The sequence below is a fragment of the Eleutherodactylus coqui genome, chromosome 1, assembly GCF_035609145.1.
Source record: "Eleutherodactylus coqui strain aEleCoq1 chromosome 1, aEleCoq1.hap1, whole genome shotgun sequence".
NCBI classification, from domain to species: Eukaryota; Metazoa; Chordata; class Amphibia; order Anura; family Eleutherodactylidae; genus Eleutherodactylus; species Eleutherodactylus coqui.
The window spans coordinates 286,439,041-286,463,208 of NC_089837.1; the positions used below are offsets into that span (position 1 = coordinate 286,439,041).

General features: G+C 46.0%; 1 protein-coding gene across 2 annotated transcripts; it reads left to right on the forward strand.

Annotated features, from left to right (window-relative positions):
* The first annotated feature begins 7 nt into the window (after positions 1-7).
* Positions 8-12,318, forward strand: ZCCHC17 (zinc finger CCHC-type containing 17). 2 transcript variants are annotated; one of them, XM_066572546.1, is made up of 8 exons: positions 8-113; positions 5,397-5,487; positions 6,476-6,533; positions 6,621-6,721; positions 8,871-8,962; positions 9,491-9,591; positions 11,235-11,371; positions 11,788-12,318. In XM_066572546.1, exons 2-8 carry the CDS (start codon positions 5,446-5,448, stop codon positions 11,971-11,973), a joined length of 717 nt encoding a protein of 238 aa, XP_066428643.1. In that variant the 5' UTR covers positions 8-113; positions 5,397-5,445; the 3' UTR covers positions 11,974-12,318. The 2 variants fall into 2 exon arrangements, with proteins under 2 accessions (XP_066428643.1, XP_066428650.1); XM_066572553.1 differs by lacking the exon at positions 8-113 and adding an exon at positions 126-315.
* The last annotated feature ends 11,850 nt before the right edge of the window (positions 12,319-24,168 follow it).

Below are 24,168 nucleotides of genomic sequence, written 5' to 3' on the forward strand. Positions count from 1 at the left end.
AGGGACGCGGAGTGGGAGGAGCCTCGAGCTGTTCTCGTAATAGAGTGCAGACGGCGTTCTGTTATTGGCCGCTGAGGAGTGGAGGGAGGAGACAACATGGCGGCGCACGTGAGGTAACTACTGCTGGCACTGCCGCTCTGCTTTAGGTTTTCTTCTGCTGTTCGGTTGCGAGTAGGAGCCGGTATGTGGTGACGTCACATCCCCGTCTGTTATTACAGCGGGCAGGCTGGTGGAGGACGCCCATCTAGATGTCGACAACTACTTTCAGACGTGCCACACTCCGTTGTACTCGAGAGGCGTCCCCTTCTGTGATAGGTCAGCGGCCCGAACGAGTTTAACCCTTTGAAGACATAATTTGCTTTTCCAAACCAGTAAAAAAGTGTCTGCCCACTTTGATGCCAGCCCTCCTGCCCAGAACCAGCTTGGTCCAGGCTGATTTTGATACAGTATGGAACCTGGCACTTTAATTATCATTCGCTCCTATAGGCTTCTGAATAAGCTGCAGGCCATAAGTATAGAGTCAGGAGGATGAGCTGTGATCTCCTCTATCATAGCTGTGCCCCCTGCAGCCAGGTACTGTGTCACAGCCTCACCAAGTCCCATGTGCTGCTCTATACAAGTCTACAGGGGAGCACAGGACTCTGAAGAGAGTCAGATTTTGGGCCAGCACCTGGACTTTACAGGTGTGCACCGTTGGCACCAGGGAGCTGGTGAGTATATAAACACATCACCCGGCTCCCTGCCTCCTGCCCTAACAGCACCATAAGTTAGTTTAGACTGCCTAAGGCCTCCTGTCCACATTCTGCATTACATCATCCGCGGCGATAGTCCGCACGCGGGTAACACAATGAACACTTTCCATAGGACAACTACGTAAAGTGCAGCCCGATGCACACGAGCGGGAATCCACTGTGATTTTCTGCCACAAACCTATCATAATGATAGGTTCATCACAGAAAATCGTAGTGACTTTAGTGTTCATCCGCGGCGTTAAAATGCAACACCGCGACGGAATATCGCTAGCGGATCTCGCAATGATGCCTTGCCCGTGGACAGCCAGCCTTAGGCAGATGACAGGTTCCCGTTAACCCTTTGAATCACACTTTTGGGTGTCCACATTAATGCCGATTTTTGTGCCAGTTGTCATTTTTTGTGCCATCTTCAGCTGTGGCACTCGGGGCGCCTCCATGCAATATACATTATTATTGTAATAAGTCTTCCTTCTTAATGGACAAGGAAAAAACAAGAAGACGTTTAAGCCGCCTGTTCACGGGCGTTGCATTTTAATGCAGCAGATTTTCGCAGCGGGAGAACACTAAAGTCACCGCGATTTTCCGTGATAAACCTATCATTATGATAGGTTCATGGCGGCATACCACGATTTTTATACGGGAGCGTAAAATCGGGGTGGATTTTCCGCTCGTGTGCATCGGGCTGCGCATCCCATAGTTCTCCTATAGAAAGCGTTTCATGCGTTACCTGCATGCGTATTAGCGGTGTGAATAACACAATAAAATATCGCCCGTGGACAGGAGGCCTTATTGTGAATAGGAGACCAACTTCAGTATCTTGGCTGGTGTATGCTTTGAGAGCTTCATGTTTATTTAACCCCTTAAGGACCAGGGTGTTTTAGTCCTAAAAGACCAGACAGTTTTTAGGAATTTCTTTAGCTACCAAAGTTATTTTTTCCGTAACATATTGGGCTATTTTTTTAACATATATTTTTCACAGAATCCCCCCCCCCCCCTTTTTTAAAGTTTAATTGGACAAAAAAAAAGTGTGGAAAACAAAAGGCTTTTTAATTTACAGTTGTCTATTTTTACAATTAGTATATTTATGCTAAAAAAATACAGGAATGGGTATTTTATTTTATTTCAGACATTTTGATCTATAATTTACCGGTATATAGTCTGAGGTTACAGGGTACTTATTTCAATGATTTAGGCCGCCTGCAGACGAGCGGAAATCCCGCTGCGGGATTTCCCGCGGGATTTCCGCCGCTGAAAGTCTGCATAGGAGTGCATTACAATACGCACTCCTATGCAGACGGCCGCGGTTCGGCAAACAAACCGCGGCATGTTCTAATTTTCTGCGGGGCACGCACTCACCTGGCCGCCGGCTCCGGTCTGCGCATGCGCCGGCTGCGCGGCAGCCGGCACATCAAAGAGCCGGGGCCGCCAGGCGCGGGTGAGTACGCACTCGTCACTGTAGGCTCTGGGGTCGGATCGCGCGGCGAGATTTCTCGCTGCCGGATCCGACCCGCTCGTCTGCAGGCGGCCTTAGGTTGACATCAGCGTGGATTGTTTATATATAGTTTTTATTTATTTTCTTTTACTTATTTTTGTAACTACTTGTTTTAACATGTGTTCCCTTTTACCTCATATAAGACCCCTGCATGTCATTCACATGGTCTTATTTTTTTTTTTCTTTCTTATTACACACTTTTCCACTGTAGCCGGGGCATCCATAGGAGCCCCAGTTACAGGGTAAGGCCCCCTGCACATGGGCGGAAATTCTGCGTCGGGGTTTCCCGCAGAACTTCCGCCCGTGGACACTACCATAGGATTGCATTAAAAAACTGCAATCCTAGGCAGACAGCCGCGATTTGTCCGCGTGAAATCTCACGCTGAAAACAAATCGCGGCATGCTCTATTTCTGTGCAGGTTTCACAGAGGCCCGCACAGAAATGTCACTCCCAGGCCACCGGCTCCGCTCTGCGCATGCGCCGGCTGGGCGGCAGCCGGCACATCAGAGAGCTGCAGCCGCGGGAGCAGGTGAGTGCCGCGCTGATCACTGCAGGGGCTCGGGTCAGGTCCCGCTGCGAGAATTCTCACAGCGGGATCCAACCCGGCCGTCTGCAGGCGGCCTAAAGAAACATCCCCTGTAGTGACATTAGTCACTGGTAGAGCTCATCTGGATGATCACATGATTGCCAGGTCACATAGCAGAAGCAGCCCTTTCTCTTTTCTCTACATAGTGTTCAGTAAATACTATGTAGCCTGCTAGAGAGAAGGAAGAAGCAGTTAATCGCCGGGCCCAGATGGAATACACCCAAGGGTTCTAAGGGAACGAAGTGATGTGATAGCTAGACCGCTATTTCTTATATTTATGGACACTATTGAGACCGGGGTTGTACCACTGGATTGGCCCATTGCCAGTGTGTTTTCCTTATACAAAAAAGGGTCCAAAAGTGAGCCTGGTAACTACAGGCCGGTATGTCTCACTTCAATAATTGGAAAAATATTCCAGGGGTTTCTGAGAAACGACCTGACAGAGGGGCTGCACAGTAAAATATCAATATTTGCAGATGACACAAAATTATACAATATAATCAATGCGACGGAGGACAATGAACGGCTACAAATGGACCTAGATAAGCTGGGGGCTTGGGCAGAAAAATGGCAAATGAAGTTCAATGTTGATAAATGTTAGACTATGCACTCGGGCAGGAGAAACAGATGTCACCAATATACACTATATGGGGTACTGCTAGGGAAAAGTGATATGGAAAAAGACCTGGGGGTACTAGTGAATTGTAGACTAAACTGGAGTAACCAATGCCAATCAGCTGCTGCAAAAGCAAATAAAGTCTTAGGCCGCCTGCACACGACCGGGTCGGATCCCCTGCGAGAATTCTCACAGCGGGACCCGACCCGCGCATCTGCAGGGATGAGTGCTGGTCTCACCTTCTCCCACGGCTCCGGGAGTGACAAATCACGACCGTCTGCCTAGGATTGCGCTTTTTAATGCAATCTTATGGCAGCTTCCACGGGCGGAAATTCTGCGGGAAATCCCGCTGCAGAATTTCCACCCGTGTGCAGGGGGCCTTAGGGTGCATAAAAAAAGAGATATAGGGGCGAGGGATGAGAACATTATCCTCCCACTATATAAAGCACTTGTCAGGTGTCACATAGAATACTGCGTACAGTTCTGGTCACCGGTGCTCAGGAAAGATGTTACAGTGCTGGAGGGGGTTCAAAGAAGGGCAACTAAATTAATAAACGGAATGGAAGGACTGGAATACCCAGAGCGGCTATCAAAATTGGATTTATTTACCCTGGAAAAAAGACGGCTAAGGGGCGATCAAATAACCATGTATAAGTACATGAGGGGACAATACAAGGATCTCTCCCATGATCTGTTTATACTCAGGACTGCAACGGTAACAAGAGGACATCCACTACATCTAGAGGAACGAAGGTTTCATCACCAACATAGAATAGGGTTCTTTACTGTAAGAGGAGTGTGACTGTGGAACTCTCTGCCTGAGGATGTGGTGATGGCAAAATCGATAGATTAGTTTAAGAGAGGACTAGATGTCCTTCTAGAGCGCTGTGATATTACAGGATATAGACATTAGGTGACCAGCAGGTTGTTGATCTGGGTCTTACAGACAGGTAGGAACTGTCAAACGTTGATCCAGGGAGTATTCTGACTGCCATTAGGGAGTTGGGAAGGAATTTTGTCCCCGATTGGGCTAATTGGCTTCTGCCTCGTTGGGGTTTTTTGCCTTCCTCTGGATCAACAAGAGGGTTGAAACAGGCTGAACTGGATGGACATTGTCTTCATTCAGCCTAACATACTATGTTACTATGTCCCCCTGATCATCGGTTGTGGCTAACAGCTGGGCACCCGACCTGCTCCTACTACATTGCCGGAGCTTTAATCCTGTGCCGTATTTTTACTTTTCGATGAGATTAAAGTCCAAGACCAAACACCGTACATTTACGGCACTTGTTGTTTATCGGGTAAGCAAGAGCGGTGAGTAACTTGTAATTGTATTTTACAGTGTCAAACAATACATTGTTACAGATGGGGGGTTGGGGCACAAAGAATGACTTTTATATTGATGGGGGCCACAAAGAGGGCATTGCTATTGATGGGGGGCATTATTACCGTTTATGGCCAGAAATGGTGGCAATATTACGTTTGTACTAATGTGCTTATTGGAAAGCTAAGTTAGCTGGTGACTGAGGTTCCCCTTTTCATGCCACATCACAGGACTTTTTCTCATTGTTGCACTTCTGGATGTTAGCCATAGCCAGGCTGAACTTTGTTACCTTTAACCCCTAAGACTCCCAAGTTTCTTTATATGTTTTATAAAGGGCATTTCAGCCCGAAACTTTGCCTTATGTGAACATATGGACTGGCAAATACATTTTATGTGCATTCAAAAACTAGTGTGTGCTGCCCAAACTGGAGGGACTCGGGGACACTGCACCACATTCGATCTGCATGAGGGAGTGCTACCAAACGCAGTTTTCCCTATGTGGTTTCAGACATCTTTTGGATAAGTTGTTCTACCTCACAGCCTTGCATTCAGTGTATGATGGAAAATAGGTTTAGAGTTTCCTAAATTCAGCAGCATAAAACTAACAACTATATGTTTCTTGCAGAGTTATAAAACATCCTAAGTATTAGCAGTCCAAAACCAGCTCTACAGCAATGGATGACTTGCCAGGATTGTATGAAATCTTCCAAGGGGAGGTAATTAGCAGATCTTTTCAACAATGTTCCCTTTAGTTTTGCTGTTTTTAAAAGCATTTTAATACTTCAGTTTTTTTGAATGTACTGTACTGTGCATGACCACCTGCGTGCCTCCGCAATCATACGCAATACAGCAAAGTGCCATATGCAGGGTCACCGGCCAGGCTCACAGTCGGAATCCGACCCGCTCGTGTGAGCCCGGCCTTACACTGGGCAGAAAAGTGCAACCAGCATCGCTTGTAATAGCGAACATAGACGATGGCAAGCCGGGATTCCAGTATCTGGCATCCTGTTGCCGTGGCAACCCATCGACCCTCTGCGATTACATCGCTGGGGTCCGATGACATCACAGGGAGCGTGCGCTCCCTCTGTGAAGCCTTTACATGCCGCGATCTACATAGATCGTGGCATGTAGGGGGTTAAAAGTGGAGATCAAAGTTCTCATTGATCTCAGGTGTAGCAGAGGGAGGCTGGCTATTGGTAACAGCCAGCTCCCACTGCAAGATGGCACGGGCTCCGCTTGTAGACCTGCGCCATCCACATGACGTAAGTTTAGGTCCTGGTGCGTTAAGTTCCACGCTGCCATGACGTAACTTGACATCATATAGCGTTAAGGGGTTATAGGGTAAACTATAGTGGGTGCTTAAAGCTCTCGCTACAGAGCTTCTGGAATCATTTAGGTGGGCTTCTATTGTGTAGCTGGCATCCATATGAAAAAGTAATTTGCAAAATCAGCATTGAGAATGCGCTGAATGATGCCCATGGACTGAGAGCCACTGACAGACAGTGCCCTACGATGCTCCCCTCAAATGTCGGTTTTTATAGACCCCATTTCATACTGTTCAAAAGCACAAATGTTTTTCATGTATTTAGTGGATATAATATGCATTAGTAAAGATGTAATATGAGTTTCATCCATATTTCTTGCTGTGATATACGGGGTGTTAATCATAACACCTTTCCTAAACTAATATCTAATGATCCACAGGTTGCAAATGTGACTGACTATGGAGCGTTTATTAAAATACCCGGCAGCAGGAAGCAAGGTAAAACTACCCTGTTCCGACCCTCTTCTTCATCTATTGTAACATGAAACCCCCGCTGTTTTTCAATTGTCCTTCTCTATTTCTCAGGTCTCGTGCACAGAACAAATATGTCATCTGCCCACGTTGAGCGTCCTTCTGAAATTGTTGATGTTGGAGAGAAAGTGTGGGTGAAAGTCATCGGTCGTGAGGTACAACCGCTTCATTTTTGTGTTCTACTGTCCAATTCCTGGTACAATTTCTGGCTTAGGGCAATGTAAGGAGACTGTAAGTTTATTTACACAGGTGATTTTATTTTTTTTTTTACCCGTGATTTCTGTGCATTGCGAGATACACAGATGTTGCATGTGAAAAGAACCCATTATTTAAAATGGGTGTATTTAAATAGGCGATGCGCTATTTTTAGGTGATTATGCCCATTATTCTATATTGAAGGAAAAAAAATAGTCATGCAAGTTAAATGAAAGTCATGCAAGCTGCACATAAAAATCGTAAGTGCAGCATTGTGATGCATTTTTTGTTTGTTTTTTTTTAAATGGCATCACAATTGTATAAAAATCTCGGGATTACAAGTGTGATTCTGGTTTGAGTTTCTCGGCACTCCCCTTTGTGAATGCACCCTTCCTATAGCCATACTGGCCCCTGCAGCTGCTTGTATGGACAAGCTGCATATATTGATCTAGAAGTACACAGCTCATTCTCGCTCTTGTCCCCATAAATCACCTCCAGTGTGTCTTAGATCAAATTTTAAAACCATTAGCACTACATGTAAAAAGCATAGTATTAGAACAAATTACTTTGAAAGGTAAATCGTTCGAAATAGATATTTTCATGTTCCATAGAGACAGGCCAGAAGATCAGATTGATGTTGTTTTATTAATGTCGATCACTGCTGATTACCAAAACTATAAAGTCCCCAGACCTTGTCAACACCGTGTACATTTCTATTGCTGGTAATCTGTGGAAACATACTACATAATCAGCGGAGATGAAGATAAGAGGGTATCCGTTATGTAGGATCTAAAATCCCTCAGCATTACCAAAGAAGTTTTGTATGCTTTCTAAAACACTCCTCACTGTTTCTTTCTAAGGAGAAAAGATAGCATTCCTGACCCACGTCCCAAGCCTCTCGCTAGCCAAGCCAGAAACCCACTACACACTGATGAGGAGCAAACACTGTGAAACAGCTGTCTGTGTATGGATTCTGGCTTGGTTTTCAATTCCCAGTCATTTTTACAAGGTTTGTGTAGAGTCTAACATTGACTTGCAGGAATTCTGCCTTCCAATAGGTGGCGCTGCAGAGGTATTGTTCCATCTTCCGTATGTTCTAAAACACTGGAACACCTTAATTTCTTGTATACTAACTATACAGTAAGTGGCAGCACTTACACTCGCTATTTTATAAGATGTTTTTCCTAGGATAGACCATCAATGCCTGATCCTTGGGGTCCAACTTATGAAGCCCATTGATCAGGACATTAAAGTCGCTGTAGCCCTCTTGCAAGTAGTGGACCCCCTTCATTGTTTGTATAGGCAGTAGCTTGTCCTTACGAGCGGTTGTGCCTGGTACTGCTGTGTTTCATTCAAGTGATGGAGGAACCACAGTGCCATGCACAGTTGCTTCTATGAACAAGCCACTGCCTACACAATGAGGGGGACACAATCCTCACAAGCATAATGTCCCTTTAACACGGGCTGACAGTCATTTAAACGACAGCGCATGTGCAGAGCTTTTAGACCGAAAGACATTGCTGGTTTCTTATTCAGCTTGATAAAGACCAAACCGCTGGTTGAAACGTCACTGTACTTTTTGCTATGGGAAAATAAATACACTTGAAACTGTTTTGCACCAATTGATGCTGCCACCTCATCTTTATTATTGCTGGCCTCTTGTTCAGTGCTTCACCTTTTATGTAAAGTGCTGAGCGGGAGCGTTTACATGCAACAAGAAGCCAGTGCTCCAGCGATAGTTTTTTCGTAGACTGAAAGTCAGCAATAAATAACTACGAACAAACAGTAAGCGTTTTTCTTTTGTTTTTGTTTTTTTTATGGGGGGGGGGGTCGCATTCACACTGAACTATTATTACTCAAATTTGTTTGTTTGAACCAGTTTGGAGCGATAATTGTTAGGTATAAATGGGCCATAAGTCAACGCTGATAAAGTCCTGGAGAAACTCTGTTTAGGAAATGTGATGATGGGAGAGCTTTTCTACGTAGACCTTGCCCATCTCTTCTTTTTAAGGGATAAAACCTTAAATTATATTGAGATCTATATGAGGACAAATAAATAATCTGACTTGTAACTTTTCAGAGTGACACATGTATGCTTTCTTGTTTCAGAAGAAAGATGCAAAGGAAAAAATCTCCTTATCCATGAAAGTTGTGCACCAAGGAACTGGGAAGGATTTAGATACCAATAATGTAGTGCTGGAGTAAGTGATGTCAAAGCCAGAAATATTCAGCTCTTTACATCTATTGTTAATATTAACCCTTTAAGGACACGGCCCTTTTATTTTTTTTTGCATTTTTGTTTTTTCATCCCCCTACTAAATGCCGCAGAATTGACAACAACATTTAAAGGTTTAGCAGCTCAGATGAGCAGCGAGGCTTGTCGGAGCTGTTGCGGGCCAGTGTCGGCTGTAAGAAACGGACAGCAGCTGCAATGTATGGAGCAAGATCGCCGCAATCTCTCTTCATACATACCCCGAAGTTGCAGGATGTAACTGTATGTCCTGTAATGTTAAAGGAACTTTTCAGAACTTAAATATTGATGACCTATCCTTAGGATAAAACATCAGTATCCAATTGGTGTTCCAGGTCTGGCAAGCACTGCGGCCTGTTCATTGTATACCAGGCACAGTGCTGTACATGATGTACCCATACTGATTTGATATTGATGACCCATCCTTAGCATAGATTAACTTCCAAAAAAACCTTTTAATGCTGTTTGCTCTCTTCAGGCAAGATGAGAGAAAAAGACGGGAGTTTAGGGACTACAGCAAGCAGAAGATTACGCTGGAGGCAGTGCTGAACACTGTGTGTAAGAAGTGCGGCTGTAAAGGTAGGATGTGCACATAGCTCTGCCACTATAGAGACTTGTTATCATTTGGTAGTGTTGTTGAAAGTCAGAAATAAAGCAGTGGCTTGAACACCTAAAATGTATTCCTATGGTCAATGGGACAGGTAAATACAAGTGTCTGGCCTCATGTCCACGGGCAGGTCGGATCTACATGCAGGAGCCTGCAGTGGAATCTGACCCTGCCTGCAGCTGTCGACACTGCATACTTGTCCGGGTCTTCTTTTTTCTGTACTGTGGATGTGTGCAAAAGTGCCAGCGCACATACACAGTGCAGGTTTGTTTTTTTTATTTCTTGCTCCCCGTGGAATCCGCAGTCCGCCCGCAATGTCAATTGCGGACGGGCTGCAGATCAGAAGGCTTCTATTGACTTCATTGGAAGCCGTCCGTGCAAGAACCGCACTGCAATGGACCATGCTGCGATCTGATTTCCGCATTCGTAATCCAGCAAACAAATTTGCATGTGTGAATTCAAGTGCGGATTTCCATGGTTCCCTATGGGCAGCTTGAACTGCAGATCTTCCACGTGGGGTGCCCACGTGGATTCCGCAATTCAAATAACTTGGCAGTCTTGTGATCGAGCTTCTGCTGCACCATCAGAGAAGTTTGTGTTGGAGAGCCTGATCATACAGGTCCCTCACTGTATTCCTCAGTATCTGCGAAGTCCCAGCAGTTACTCGATCATATTCCATATGTTAACTACACAAAGATGTCACAGTCCCCTCTTTAACTGACATCTGCCACTAGAGCAATACACCAACCAACACATTGTGCTGAACTCTCTGCCTCTGTCCAGACACATCTCTGAGCAGACCAAGATGCTGTTAAGTATGGAGAACTACAGTACAAAGAAACTAGGAGAAGCAGCACAGGTACTGGCCATGATAATAGATGAGTTACATCGGCAACAGTGGCTGCTGGACTTAAGATAACATATTGCCACTCAGAATTATGGCAATGCTCATTTGTGCACGTCGTTATTGGAGTTTCAGTGGGGAAAAAAAAATTGCCATTGTAACTATGCTTTTTTCATGGCTTCCCTGCTGGTGAGAATGAGCTTATGTGATGGGCAGCTACTGTACTTTACAGAATTGGGATCCTAGATTTGAATCTACCAAATGACAACATCTGCATGGAGTTTGTATTTTCTTCTATTCATATGAATTTCTTATAAGTAGTCCTGTTGGCTCCTTTGATAATAGGTAATTTAGAGTGTGAGCCCCAGTGTAAACGGGGACTGGAGTGACTGTTGACGATTTCTACAGCTGCTGCAGAATATCTTGGAACTATATAAATGAATAAAATATAAGTACCTGTCAGTAACATTACTGTTACCAGTGATTAGTATATGGGAATATGCCAGGAATGACACAGATCATGTCTTCTTGGCATCTCTCCTGTCCCTTTATGCTACAGGAAGCGCGCAATGTTAATGATGTCAAGGGTTACTATAGCAACCACCCGACTGGAAGCCGTTGCTTCTGCACTTGGGAACATGGTTTTCAGACTGAGCGCACTGTTTAACATTTCTCACTGAGATGATCGAGGAGTCATAGTTGTAACTGGTGATGTAAAACATGATACAAGGACACCCCTAATTAGTCTAAATACTGCACTGGTTCTTCTAGGTCACTTTGCCCAAGATTGTTTCATGCAGCCTGGAGGAACGAAATACAGTTTACTTCCAGAAGAGAATGAAGACGAAGATCACAAGAATGATGATGGTGATCGCAAGAAAACTGATAAGCATGTTAAAAAAAAGAAGGTAACATTGTAGACTTGATAAACCAAGTCTATCAATAATCCAGTGTTGTGATTCTAGTATGAGTTTCACAGTTAAATTTGGGACCTGAACACACATTTGCCGACTACTTAAAACCCATGCGTGTTTACGCTGCAGAAATTTGGAGCTCTGATTGCAGTCCTTGTATTTCTTATTTTACCTTTGTTGAATACTAATGAAGGTGTATTTTGGGACTACTCAGTACAAATTGTACCGTGTGTAATGATCTAAAAAACTGTCTTGGCCAGAGGTTGTTCTCATTTGTTCACCGCTATGCTTTTTGCCATTGCAGTTATACAAAGCTTATTTCAGTTCTTAAAGTTGTGGGTTCAGTGTTGTTGGTAAAAAGAGAACTATTTACTGGTTGTCATTACACCTGCTCTGCTTTTCAACTCCAGGAAATGAAGAGAAAAAGGCATCGGAAAGACAAAGAAGATTCTTCAGGAACAGAAAACTCGTCAAGCAGCAGTTCTGGAAGTTCAGACTCTGAGCCCTCCAGAAAGAAGAGCCGCCATATAGAGAAGAGAAAAAGAACATCAAAGAAAAAGAAAAAAAAACACAAGAAACGGAAACAAAGGGACTAAAGGGGCATTTAGACGGAACGATTATCATTCTAAAAACCGTTCAAATGGTCTAAAGTGAACGATAATCGTTCAGTTTAAACGCAAGCAAACAATTGAATGACAAATGAGAATTGTGTGCTTTTTGTTCGTCGTTCAGTTTCAGCAGGCATAAAAATCATCGTTGAGTTGTTGGCTTCTTGTTACATTTAAACGCTGATCGTTCAGTGTTTCACATAGCACTGTGGAACGCTAAGCGAGTTATGTGCGATTCCCAAGTATGATTAGCCTGTATTAACAGGCTGCACAAACAAGCTGGTGATGACATTATCAGAACCATGAGGTTCTTGTTAGGTGTAAAAAGAGCATACGTAAAAGCATCGTTATTTATGCTAAAACACAGTAGGAATGCGCACAAGGTTAAATCTTCAACTTCTCATCCACATATATCCAATCCCTGGGGTATAGGGAGAGCTGCAGGACCTATGGAGGGCTTCTCTTAACAGAGAGAGCCCCCCAAAAAGAGAAATGCAAATAATGTTCTATTAGAAAAAAACTTCTTTGCACTTCACGATACTGTGGTATGAGAAAGCTACTTGTCAGAATTATAGAGATAATGGCAGCACAATGGCACTTACTGGACAGGAGGGGGGTATGATGTTCACAAACCCCCTCCTTGAAGTGTAGATTCCAGCATCAAGTACACTCAAGTCCTCAGATGTACAATCCAAAGCTTTAATATAACAGGCAACGTGTTTCGGTGCTTACACGTTAGCACCTTTTTCAAGCCAACATAAAATAACACATATGTATGTTCACATTTATATTAAAATCCCTGTCGATGTGGCGCGCGGACGTCATTAGTCCCGCCCACATGATGACACGCTGAGGTGGCGTGCCAACGTCATCAACCCCGCCTCCACGGTGATGTGGTGTGTCGATGCGGCATGCTGGCGTAATCAACCCCACCCCCCATGATGACGCAAAACGCCGACGTCATCAGTCCCGCCTCCAAGATGGCGCTATCCAGGATGAAACGTGATGTATTACTTGTTTTAATATAATATGTGAACATATATATGTGTTATTTTATGTTGGCTTGAAAAAGGTGCTAACGTGTAAGCACCGAAACGCGTTGTCTGTTATATTAAAGCTTTGGATTGTACCTCTGTGGACTTGAGTGTACTTCCCCTTTGATGCTGGAATCTACACTTCAGGGAGGGGGGTTCTGAACATCATACCCCCCTCCTGTCCAGTAAGTGCCATTGTGCTGCCATTATCTCTATAATTTTGACAAGTAGCTTTCTCATACCACAGTATCGTGAAGTGCAGAGACGTTTTTTTCTAATAGAACGTTATTTACCCTGATGTAGACTTGGTGTTGGGACTGGTTTTTTTTAGCTCTCAGACAGCAGGATGCAATATTCAATGCAGCTGTTCTATGGAATTTGTTCTGTTCCCATGGGTAAATCCCATGAGTACATGAAGTATTCTCCAAAATAAATACATACCTAGTGGATCTCTGTGCAATTATTTACAAATCATAGCAAACAGCTGCATATACATTAACCACTATTAATAGCAAATGGAATAGTTTTTGGACTTGCTATAATAAAATTACAGACTCATAATTTTGAGTAAAAAGGGTTTTCCATGTACAAAAACTTCTTGAGAAATCAAAATGTGTGGGGTGGGGAATGGACTGCAGCCATGAAGAGAAGACGGACCTAACCTGAGCTCCTCTGTGACCTCAAGAATCCTATAGCCGTCCTGCTATCCCTGGGGTCAGTGTGTGGCCTAGAACACTCCCTGCAATTGGGCTTTTGCTTGGAAGTGAGACGGAAATGATTGGGAGCCACTCAGAGATCCCTCCGTGTGACAGGTCTTGGTCTCGGGTCTACTCCTCTCCTGCTGTCCATCCAAGGGGAAGCCACCGCTTTTGGTTAGCGCAGGACCTCCCAGACTTTGTCTGTGGAGAAGAGGAGTGTCTTCAGCTCCTCCACTTCGGCGGTGGTGTGCTGTGGTGGACACGACAGCTAGTGACTTGCGTCTCGGCTGCGGATCACATGCGCAGCGGCTCCCCTCTGTCTTCTTGCCTCCTCCTTGCTGTGCTGACTGTGGGCCACGGTTCTAGCATCTCACTGCTTTCTCTCCCTTGCAGCAGTAGGCAGGCCATGGATGTGAATACCCTCTGCTCCTTTCCCCCACAGTGATAAGCAGGCCTCACATTTAATATACAGTTTCTGCCCTGCTTCTCCTTCCCCACAGTGATAAGTGGCTGGAAATTGGGAGTTCCCCTGCTCCTTTGATTGAACTCTATCTCTGGTGGTGAAATCTGTTTACCGTTCTGTAGCCTGGTGAGACCAATATCCTCCATTATGGATATTTATGTGATACATGTGTATGAGACCTGACAGCTTACATTAACTGGAAATTTATTCATCCAATATTACCAGCTTATTATCTTAAAGAAACACTGAAGCAATTTTGAACCTGTCTGTGATAATATATTAACTTTTGGGCAATTTTTGTTAGCTTCATTTACGCAACTATTGGACTAGTGTTCGTGGTTTGTAAATACAGTCTGTCCTTTTCTGAGCTGCCCCACATCTCACACTTCAGGATTCTGGGTTTATTAAATGAGTTCAGCTCAATGGTCTTTGAACAACTGCAGGTTAAGTAGGAATTACCCCATGCCCATTTTTACAGATTCTTACAGGTTAGATATGCGTTACAAAAACAATTCCCATCTTCTAGACCTTCAAGTGAAGAAAAGTATGCTCCTCGCTCCACGGGTCAAGGGGAATTGTTAAATCCAAATCGGTATAAGGAATTATACCATACTTTATTAAATACAATGCAACGCGTTTCGGCGTGTAGATGAATGCCTTTTTCAAGCATGAAATATTACTTACACAGGACCAACATATATAATAACATGTAATACACTCACTCTGAATAGACACGCTGAATGCCGGCCTGCTTAGCATGTGACGTCACCAGGGGAGGAGTATGTCAAAAGAATAGAAATATGTCACATGATACCATGGAACACAGCGTGCATTCCAATTCTTGATCAGTTGGAGCGCATGGTATGCGCAAAAGTTAAGAATTGCCCAGGAAATTTAAAATTTCCCTGCTCCTGGCTACCAAAGGTAGCCGAGAGCCTGGAGTGGTCACGGGGGCCTGCGGTATGCAGTTCCTGGTCACATGATCGCTGTTATCCAATAGATAATGGTGATCACGTAAATTCCTTTTAAAAAGTTGAAGTTTCATCTTTCCTTACTAATGCGATCAGTGAGAGGAGATGAAACTTCTTACCGTACGCCTCCCCATTTGAACCCTGATGCAATCATCCTCCACAGACCTTCCCCGACTCCTGCGCATGCCCCTGCCAGGGACATGCGCAGGAGCCAGGGAGCCCAGGAAACTTTAAATTTCCTTGTTACCAACGGTCGCTAAGAGCCTGGAGCAGTGACCGGTGACCTTGTTGAGCGGTCCCCAGTCACGTGATAAAAAGGTAGTGATCTACCTTAGGTCCGTCTCACACGACTGGATAGAAATTGCGGATTTTGCATGCGTTTTATCTGCGGTAATACACGGATCAATCAAATGCATTGGATTACACAATTCCGCTCACATTAGCGAGTTGGAATTACGTAATCCACGCGCAGAAAACAGAACACTGCATGTTCTATTTTACCGCGGATATCCGCAACATAGAGACCATTGTGCTCCATAGTCGTGGATATACCAGCAGCCCATATGCAACTACATTGTATACGAGCTGCGGGTACCTATGTCATCGCTGAGCGATGGCTGGGAACATACAAACAAGAAAAGGTGTACTGCGCATGACCGCCAGTGTAAGTACGGAGGTATGCGCAGTACATTACACAGCTATACGCAAGGCCGTGGCGAGGCTTACAGCTGGGATCCGCTGCAGGCCTCCCCAAGCAGATTCCACATACGGCAGTGTGAGCCCGGCATTATTCAGACTGCTATCTGTAATACGTAATTTATAAGAAGCCCCGAGAACGCTAGCCTTCCTGCAGTATCATTAGCAGCCTGTTGAGCGCTTAGGCTGGGTTCACACGGGGTGGATTTGCCGCGGAAATTCTATGCGGAATTTCGCCGTGGCAAATCCGCATGCGGCCGCTAATCCTGGGATTAGCCAGCCATGTGGACAAGATTTCTCAGAAATCTCGTCCATACGGGACGGCAAATCCGCTGCAGCTAAGCCGGCAGAAGCCGCCGCTGCGGCGCGGATTTGCAGACCGCAGCATGTCCTTTTTTTTTTTCCGCTGTGGCCGCGCTCTCCTCTTTATCCGCGAGCGGCCAGGCTGCTTCAAAGCCGCCGTGGGTTTTGCAGCAGTGGTTCTCCCGGCGGAAATCTTGCGGTTTTTCTCTGTGGCCAAACCGCGAGATTTCCGCCAAGAATCCGCCCTGTGAGAACCCAGCCTTACTGTGTGAGACAGCCGCACCTCAGCAAGCTTATGAAGCCTCACAGAGCGCCACTTTTTACACCCCAACCCTGCCACTGAGGTCAAGAAATGCCTCCCAAAAAGCATGAGAGGAGGGGGGATACCCGGTTTTATTGCCCCATATGCCCATCCAATCCAGGCCCCCCTAATTACTCTTGTCTTTAGACATACCACACAGTTTACATTATTACTTTTATCTAAGATTTGGGGAGCGTCAAAAAATGGGGGTGAGGGGGATTATTTTTAGGCCTCATGTCCACGGGGAAAATCAGATCCGCTGCGGATTTGTAATGCGGATTTGGGCTGCGGATGCACTGTAATTGTCTTTTATTTTTCATGCGGGAGATCAATTGAGCTATATGCTCTATGAGCTCCTGCAAGCGTGATCCGCACTAAAATGGAGCATGTCCATTTTTTTTCATGCTCCAGAAATTTTTAATTACCATCCGCGGGTATTTATCTACGGGTGGTCAATGCATTCCCATGGGGCGCAGATCCGTGTGCAGGAAAAACGCTGTGGATTTTAATTCTTATTTTCCCCGTGGACATGAGGCCTTAAGCCTCATGTCCACGGGGAAAATCAGGCCCGCTACAGATTCTCCATAGAGAATCAGTAGCGGGTCCCTCCTGCCCCGCGGACATGAGGCATAAAAATAAGAATTAACTCACCTCTCGCCCGCTCCGGATCTTCCTTTCGACGTGGCTTCATCTTCTCCCCGTCGCGGCCGGATCTTCTTTCTTCGGCCCGGCGGATGCGCAGGGCACGTTGGTTGCGTGCCCCCCGCATGCGCAGGCCCGAAGAAAAAAGATCCGGCCGCGACGGAGAGAAGATGAAGCCGCGGCGAAGGGAAGATCCGGAGCAGGTGAGTATATTCTGATTTTGGTCTCCCGCAGATCCGGACGGCTTCCATAGGCCTCAATAGAAGCCTGCGGGAGCCGTCCCCGCAGGAGACCCGCATGAAAATGGAGCATGGTCCAGATTTTTTCATGCTCCATTTTTAAAAAAATCCCTTTTCTGACCATCCGTGGGTATTTATCTACCCACGGGTGGTCAATGCATCCCTATGGGATGCGGATCCGCGGGCAGGAGAAGAGTTAAAATCCGCTGCGGATTTTAATTCTTCTTTTGCCCGTGGACATGAGGCCTTAGGGAGTCAATTTTTTTTCTGCACAAGTGAGCATTGGGGCCTGGAATTTATTCAGTTGTTCCCTCCATTATAGACCTAGCCATGTGTCCTATAAGTAGAATAAAGCCACAATGGATATGTCTCTGAACACAGGACAAACAGGGGTATCCATTTTGGGGTGAACGTCTTCATTTATTTGTATGCTGTAAAAAAAGAACTGTTTTTAAAATGAGACAATTGGCAAAAAAATTTAAATTGTAATTTTTTTCTTTGGCTATGCTTAGATTCATTCAAAAACTGTGGGATCCTAGAGGAAATCGTTAAGGGGTCTAGTTTTCAAAATGGGGTAATTTGTGGGGGTTCTCCATTGTTTTGGCAGCTCAAGGGCTCTAAAAGTGGGCAATGGGGCCTAAATCGCCTTCAAGCAAATTTTCAGTTCTGAAAGCTACCAGCTGCTCCTTTTATTTTGGGCCCTGTTGTGCATATAGACATAATATTAGGGTCACAATGGGTATGTCTCTGTACACAGGACAAACAGGAGTATCTATTTTCATGCACTATAGAAAAAAACCTGCCTTTAACCCCTTCCCGCTGCAGGGCGTAAGTTTACGTCCTGGCAGCCTGGTACTTCCCGCAACAGGACGTAAACTTACGTCCTGGGGATAGCGCGGGATCACATATGATCCCGCGCTATCCCGCAGCAGGAGCCGGCTGTCAGTCACAGCCGGCGTCCCGCTGCAACAGCGGGGGGGCATCGGAGATGCGCCCCCCGCTATTAACCCCTTCCTTAACCCCGATCTAAGATTTGCGGCAGGGAAAGAGTTCACAGAGGGAGCGGACTCCCTCTGTGTCTCCGGCCGGCTCTCACGATAACATCGTGAGAGCCCGGCCTGGCACCATGGTAACAGGACGCCAGACACTGGCGTCCTGTATTGCCTATGCCTGAGATCGCTGTATAAGCGATAAGGCATGGCAGAGCAATAGCTCTGCCATGCCTTATGACAGCGATCATCAGGGCAGTGGTTAAAGTCCCTCAGAGGGACACAAACAGTGTAAAAAAAACAAAGATTAAAAAAATGAATTAAAAAAATGTAAAAAAAAGAAAAAAAATCATTTTTTATGCTTTTTCTCAGATTAGCATAAAAAAAGGTAAAAAAAAAATAAAACCCCACATATTTGGTATTGTCGCGTCCATAACAACGCATACAATAAGTTGCACATGCTTTTGACTGTGCACGGAAAAAAACGCTAAAAAACTGAGGCAAAATGCTAGTTTTTAGCATTTTGCCTCACTAAAAACGCAATAAAAGTGATCAAAAAAGCCATATGTACCCCAAAATGGTACCAGTAAAAACTACAGCTCGTCTCGCAAAAAACAAGCCCTCATAGAGCTCCGTACATCGAAAAATAAAAAAGTTACAGGACTTTGAATGCAGCAATTTAGAATAGAAAAAAGATTTCCAAAAAAAAGGGTTTTTATTGCAGAAAAGTGGGAAAACCTAAAAAAATGTAAGAATTTTGGTATCGTTGTAACCGTACCGGTCCGCAGAAAAAATGGAATGTCTCACTTATGCTGCATGATTAACGCTGTAAAAAAGAAATAAAAAAATCTATGGCAGAATTGATGCGTTTTCTCTCCCTGCTATCATAAAAAAAAAAAGTTTTACAATATAGTCTATGTACCCAAAAGTGGCACCGATAAAAACTACAGTTCGCCACGCAAAAAACAAGCCCTCATACGGCCGCGTCGACGGAAAAATAAAAAAGTTATGACTTTTGATAAACGGAGAAGAAAATCCGCCAAAAATTGTTGCGTCCTTAAGCCCAAAATAGGCCATGTCATGAATGGGTTAACATGACATATTTGTAAAAATATGAAATTTTATTTTTTCTTCTCTAAATTGCATTAGGTCTTGAAAAAAAATGGTGGGGTCAAAATACTCATGACACCCATCAGTGACTACATTAAGGGGTGGTTTTTTTTTTTTTTAAATGGGGTCATTTGTGGGGGTATCTATCATTCTGACACCCATGAGCCTTTGCAATCTTGGCTTGGAGTAGGAAAACAAAGTGTTCCTCAAAATGTTAATAATTAATGTTAAATTTGTACGTCTCCTAAAAGGTTAAGAACCCTGAAAGTTTTTCAAATGTGCATCCAAAATAAAGTAATCAGATGGAAATATATATCTTATCAAAAATTTGTACAGTATGTTTGCACATATTTGAGATATTGCAATTGAAATGTAAAATTTTCCCAATTTGGGTGTTTCTAATAAATATACATAAATTCTATCAGACTATTTTTATCACCTAAATGCAGTACAATATGTGGCGAAAAAACAATGTCAGAATCACTGGGATATGTAAAGCCTTTACAGAGTTATGTTAAAGTGACACGTCAGATTTCCAAAATTTGGCTTGGTCACTAAGGGGTTACTACAAAGAATGAACTGTGATAGTAGACAAATCATTTCTTTATTGGAATGCCCTTGCGATAAAAAATATATAGGAACAAAAAATAAATTAAAAACACGTATATCAAAACATAGATTCAATATTAAAAATAAAATAACTAGAGATGAGCGAGCACCAAAATGCTCGGGTGCTCGTTACTCAGGACGAAATTATCGCGATGCTCGAGGGTTCGTTTCGAGTAATGAACCCCATTGAAGTCAATGGGCGACCCGAGCATTTTTGTATATCGCCGATGCTCGCTAAGGTTTCCATTTGTGAAAATCGGGGGAATTCAAGAAAGTGATGGGAACGACACAGCAACGGATAGGGCAGGCGAGGGGCTACATGTTGGGCTGCATCTCAAGTTCCCAGGTCCCACTATTAAGCCACAATAGTGGCAAGAGTGGGCCCCCCCCTCCCAACAACTTTTACTTCTGAAAAGCCCTCATTAGCAATGCATACCTTAGCTAAGCACCACACTACCTCCAACAAAGCACAATCACTGCCTGCATGACACTGCATAGCAATGGGGAACCTATGTGCCACACACTATTCATTCTGTCAAGGTGTCTGCATGCCCCAGTTAGACTGCGGTTTTTTATAAATAGTCACAGGCAGGTACAACTCCGCAATGGGAATTCCGTGTGCACCCACAGCATGGGTGGCTCCCTGGAACCCACCGGCTGTACATTAATGTATCCCATTGCAGTGCCCATCACAGCTGAGGTAATGTCATGTTTAATGCAGGTGGGCTTTGGCCCACACTGCATGCCCCAGACAGACTGGGGTTCTTTAGAAGTGGACACATGCAGTTACAACTCCGTGTGGACCACGGCATGGGTGGCTCCCTGGAACCCACGGCGGTACATAAATATATCCCATTGCATTGCCCAACACAGCTGATGGAACGTCAGCTGTAATGCAGGTGGGCTAAAAATTAATTGGATTACACTGTAGGCGAGGGCCCCCAAAAATTGGTGTACCAACAGTACTAATGTACCTCAGAAAAATTGCCCATGCCCAACCAAGAGGGCAGGTGAAACCCATTAATCGCTTTGGTTAATGTGGCTTAATTGGTAACTAGGCCTGGAGGCAGCCCAGTTAAAATAAAAATTGGTTCAGGTGAAAGTTTCAACGCTTTAATGAGCATTGAAACGTATAAAAATTGTTTAGAAAAATTATATGACTGAGCCTTGTGGGCTCAGAAAAATTGCCCGTTCGGGGTGATTATGTGAGGTTTCAGGAGGAGGAGCAGGAGGAGGAGGAGGAATACTATACACAGATTGATGAAGCAAAAATGTCCCCGTTTTTGATGGTGATAGAGAACGATGCTTCCATCCGCGGGTGCAGCCTACGTATTGCTTAGGTATCGCTGCTGTCCGCTGGTGAAGAAGAGAAGTCTGGGGAAATCCAGGCTTTGTTCATCTTGATGAGTGTAAGCCTGTCGGCACTGCCGGTTGACAGGCGGGTACGCTTATCCGTGATGATTCCCCCAGCCGCACTAAACACCCTCTCTGACAAGACGCTAGCCGCAGGACAAGCAAGCACCTCCAGGGCATACAGCGCGAGTTCAGGCCACGTGTCCAGCTTCGACACCCAGTAGTTGTAGGGGGCAGAGGCGTCACCGAGGACGGTCGTGCGATCGGCTACGTACTCCCTCACCATCCTTTTACAGTGCTCCCGCCAACTCAGCCTTGACTGGGGAGCGGTGACACAGTCTTGCTGGGGAGCCAGAAAGCTGTCAAAGGCCTTAGAGAGTGTTTCCCTGCCTGTGCTGTACATGCTGCCTGATCTCCACGCCTCCCCTGCTACCTGGCCCTCGGAACTGCGCCTTCTGCCACTAGCACTGTTGGATGGGAATTTTACCATCAGCTTGTCCGCCAGGGTCCTGTGGAATAGCATCACTCTCGAACCCCTTTCCTCTTCGGGTATGAGAGTGGAAAGGTTCTCCTTATACCGTGGGTCGAGCAGTGTGTACACCCAGTAATCCGTAGTGGCCAGAATGCGTGTAACGCGAGGGTCACGAGAAAGGCATCCTAGCATGAAGTCAGCCATGTGTGCCAGGGTACCTGTACGCAACACATAGCTGTCCTCACTAGGAAGATCACTTTCAGGATCCTCCTCCTCCTCCGGCCATACACGCTGAAAGGATGACAGGCAAGCAGCATGTGTACCCTCAGCAGTGGGCCAAGCTGTCTCTTCCCCCTCCTCCTCATGCTCCTCCCCCTCCTCCTCCTCCTCAACGTGCTGAGATATAGACCTGAGGGTGCTCTGACTATCCAGCGACATACTGTCTTCCCACGCCTCCGTTTCCGAGTGCAAAGCGTCTGCCTTTATGCTTTGCAGGGAACTTCTCAAGAGGCATAGCAGAGGAATGGTGACGCTAATGATTGCAGCATCCCCGCTCACCATCTGGGTAGACTCCTCAAAGTTTCCAAGGACCTGGCAGATGTCTGCCAACCAGGCCCACTCTTCTGTAAAGAATTGAGGAGGCTGACTCCCACTACGCCGCCCATGTTGGAGTTGGTATTCCACAATAGCTCTACGCTGCTCATAGAGCCTGGCCAACATGTGGAGCATAGAGTTCCACCGTGTGGGCACGTCGCACAGCAATCGGTGCACTGGCAGATTAAACGATGTTGCAGGGTCCGCAGGGTGGCAGCGTCCGTCTTGGAGTTGCGGAAATGTGCGCTGACCCGGCGCACCTTTCCGAGCAGGTATGACAAGTGTGGGTAGCTTTTCAGAAAGCGCTGAACCACCAAATTAAAGACATGGGCCAGGCATGGAACGTACGTGAGGCTGCCGAGCTGCAGAGCCTCCACCAGGTTACGGCCGTTGTCACACACGACTATGCCCGGTTGGAGGCTCAGCGGCGCAAGCCAGCGGTCGGTCTGCTCTGTCAGACCCTGCAGCAGTTCGTGGGCCGTGTGCCTCTTCTCTCCTAAGCTGAGTAGTTTCAGCACGGCCTGCTGACGCTTGCCCACCGCTGTGCTGCCGTGCCGCGCGACACCGACTGCTGGCGACGTGCTGCTGCTGACACATCTTGATTGCGAGACAGAGGTTGCGTAGGAGGAGGAGGAGGGTGGTTTAGTGGAGGAAGCATACACCGCCGCAGATACCACCACCGAGCTGGGGCCCGCAATTCTGGGGGTGGGTAGGACGTGAGCGGTCCCAGCCTCCACTAAATTCACCCAATGTGCCGTCAGGGAGATATAGTGGCCCTGCCCGCCTGTGCTTGTCCACGTGTCTGTTGTTAAAGGAGATGTCCCGAGGCAGCAAGTGGGGTTATACACTTCTGTATGGCCATAATAATGCACTTTGTAATGTACATTGTGCATTAATTATGAGCCATACAGAAGTTATAAAAAGTTTTATACTTACCTGCTCCGTTGCTAGCGTCCTGGTCTCCATGGTGCCGACTAATTTTTGGCCTCCGATGGCCAAATTAGCCGCGCTTGCGCAGTCCGGGTCTTCTGCAGTCTTCTATGGGGCTCCGTGTAGCTCCGTGTAGCTCCGCCCCGTCACGTGCCGATTCCAGCCAATCAGGAGGCTGGAATCGGCAGTGGACCGCACAGAAGAGCTGCGGTCCACGGAGGAAGAGGCCATCTTCAGCGGTGAGTAGAGAAGTCACCGGAGCGCGGGGATTAAGGTAAGCGCTCCGGTGAGCTTTCTTTACCTCCCTGCATCGGGGTTGTCTCGCGCCGAACGGGGGGGGGGTTGAAAAAAAAAAAAACCCGTTTCGGCGCGGGACAACCCCTTTAAGTGGACCTTGGCAGTAACCGCATTGGTGAGGGTGCGTACAATGTTGCGGGAGACGTGGTCGTGCAGGGCTGGGACGGCACATCGGGAAAAGTAGTGGCAACTGGGAACCGAGTAGCGCGGGGCCGCCGCCGCTATCATGCTTTTGAAAGACTCCGTTTCCACAACCCTATACGGCAGCATCTCCAGGCTGATCAATTTGGCAATGTGCACGTTTAACGCTTGAGCGTGCGGGTGCGTGGCGGCGTACTTGCGCTTGTGCTCAAACAGTGGCGCTAGCGACGTCTGGACGCTGTGCTGAGAGACATTGCTGGATGGGGCCGAGGACAGCGGAGGTGAGGGTGTCGGTGCAGGCCAGTAGACGGTAGTGCCTGTGTCCTCAGAGGGGGGTTGGA

Excerpts from the sequence above, each read along its gene's own strand:
- ZCCHC17 (XM_066572546.1), top strand. The coding sequence starts at position 5,446 with ATGGATGACTTGCCAGGATTGTATGAAATCTTCCAAGGGGAG. Across the intron at positions 5,488-6,475 it reads ATGAAATCTTCCAAGGGGAG|GTTGCAAATGTGACTGACTA; the intron begins GTAATTAGCAGA and ends AATGATCCACAG. Across the intron at positions 6,722-8,870 it reads TGAAAGTCATCGGTCGTGAG|AAGAAAGATGCAAAGGAAAA; the intron begins GTACAACCGCTT and ends TTCTTGTTTCAG.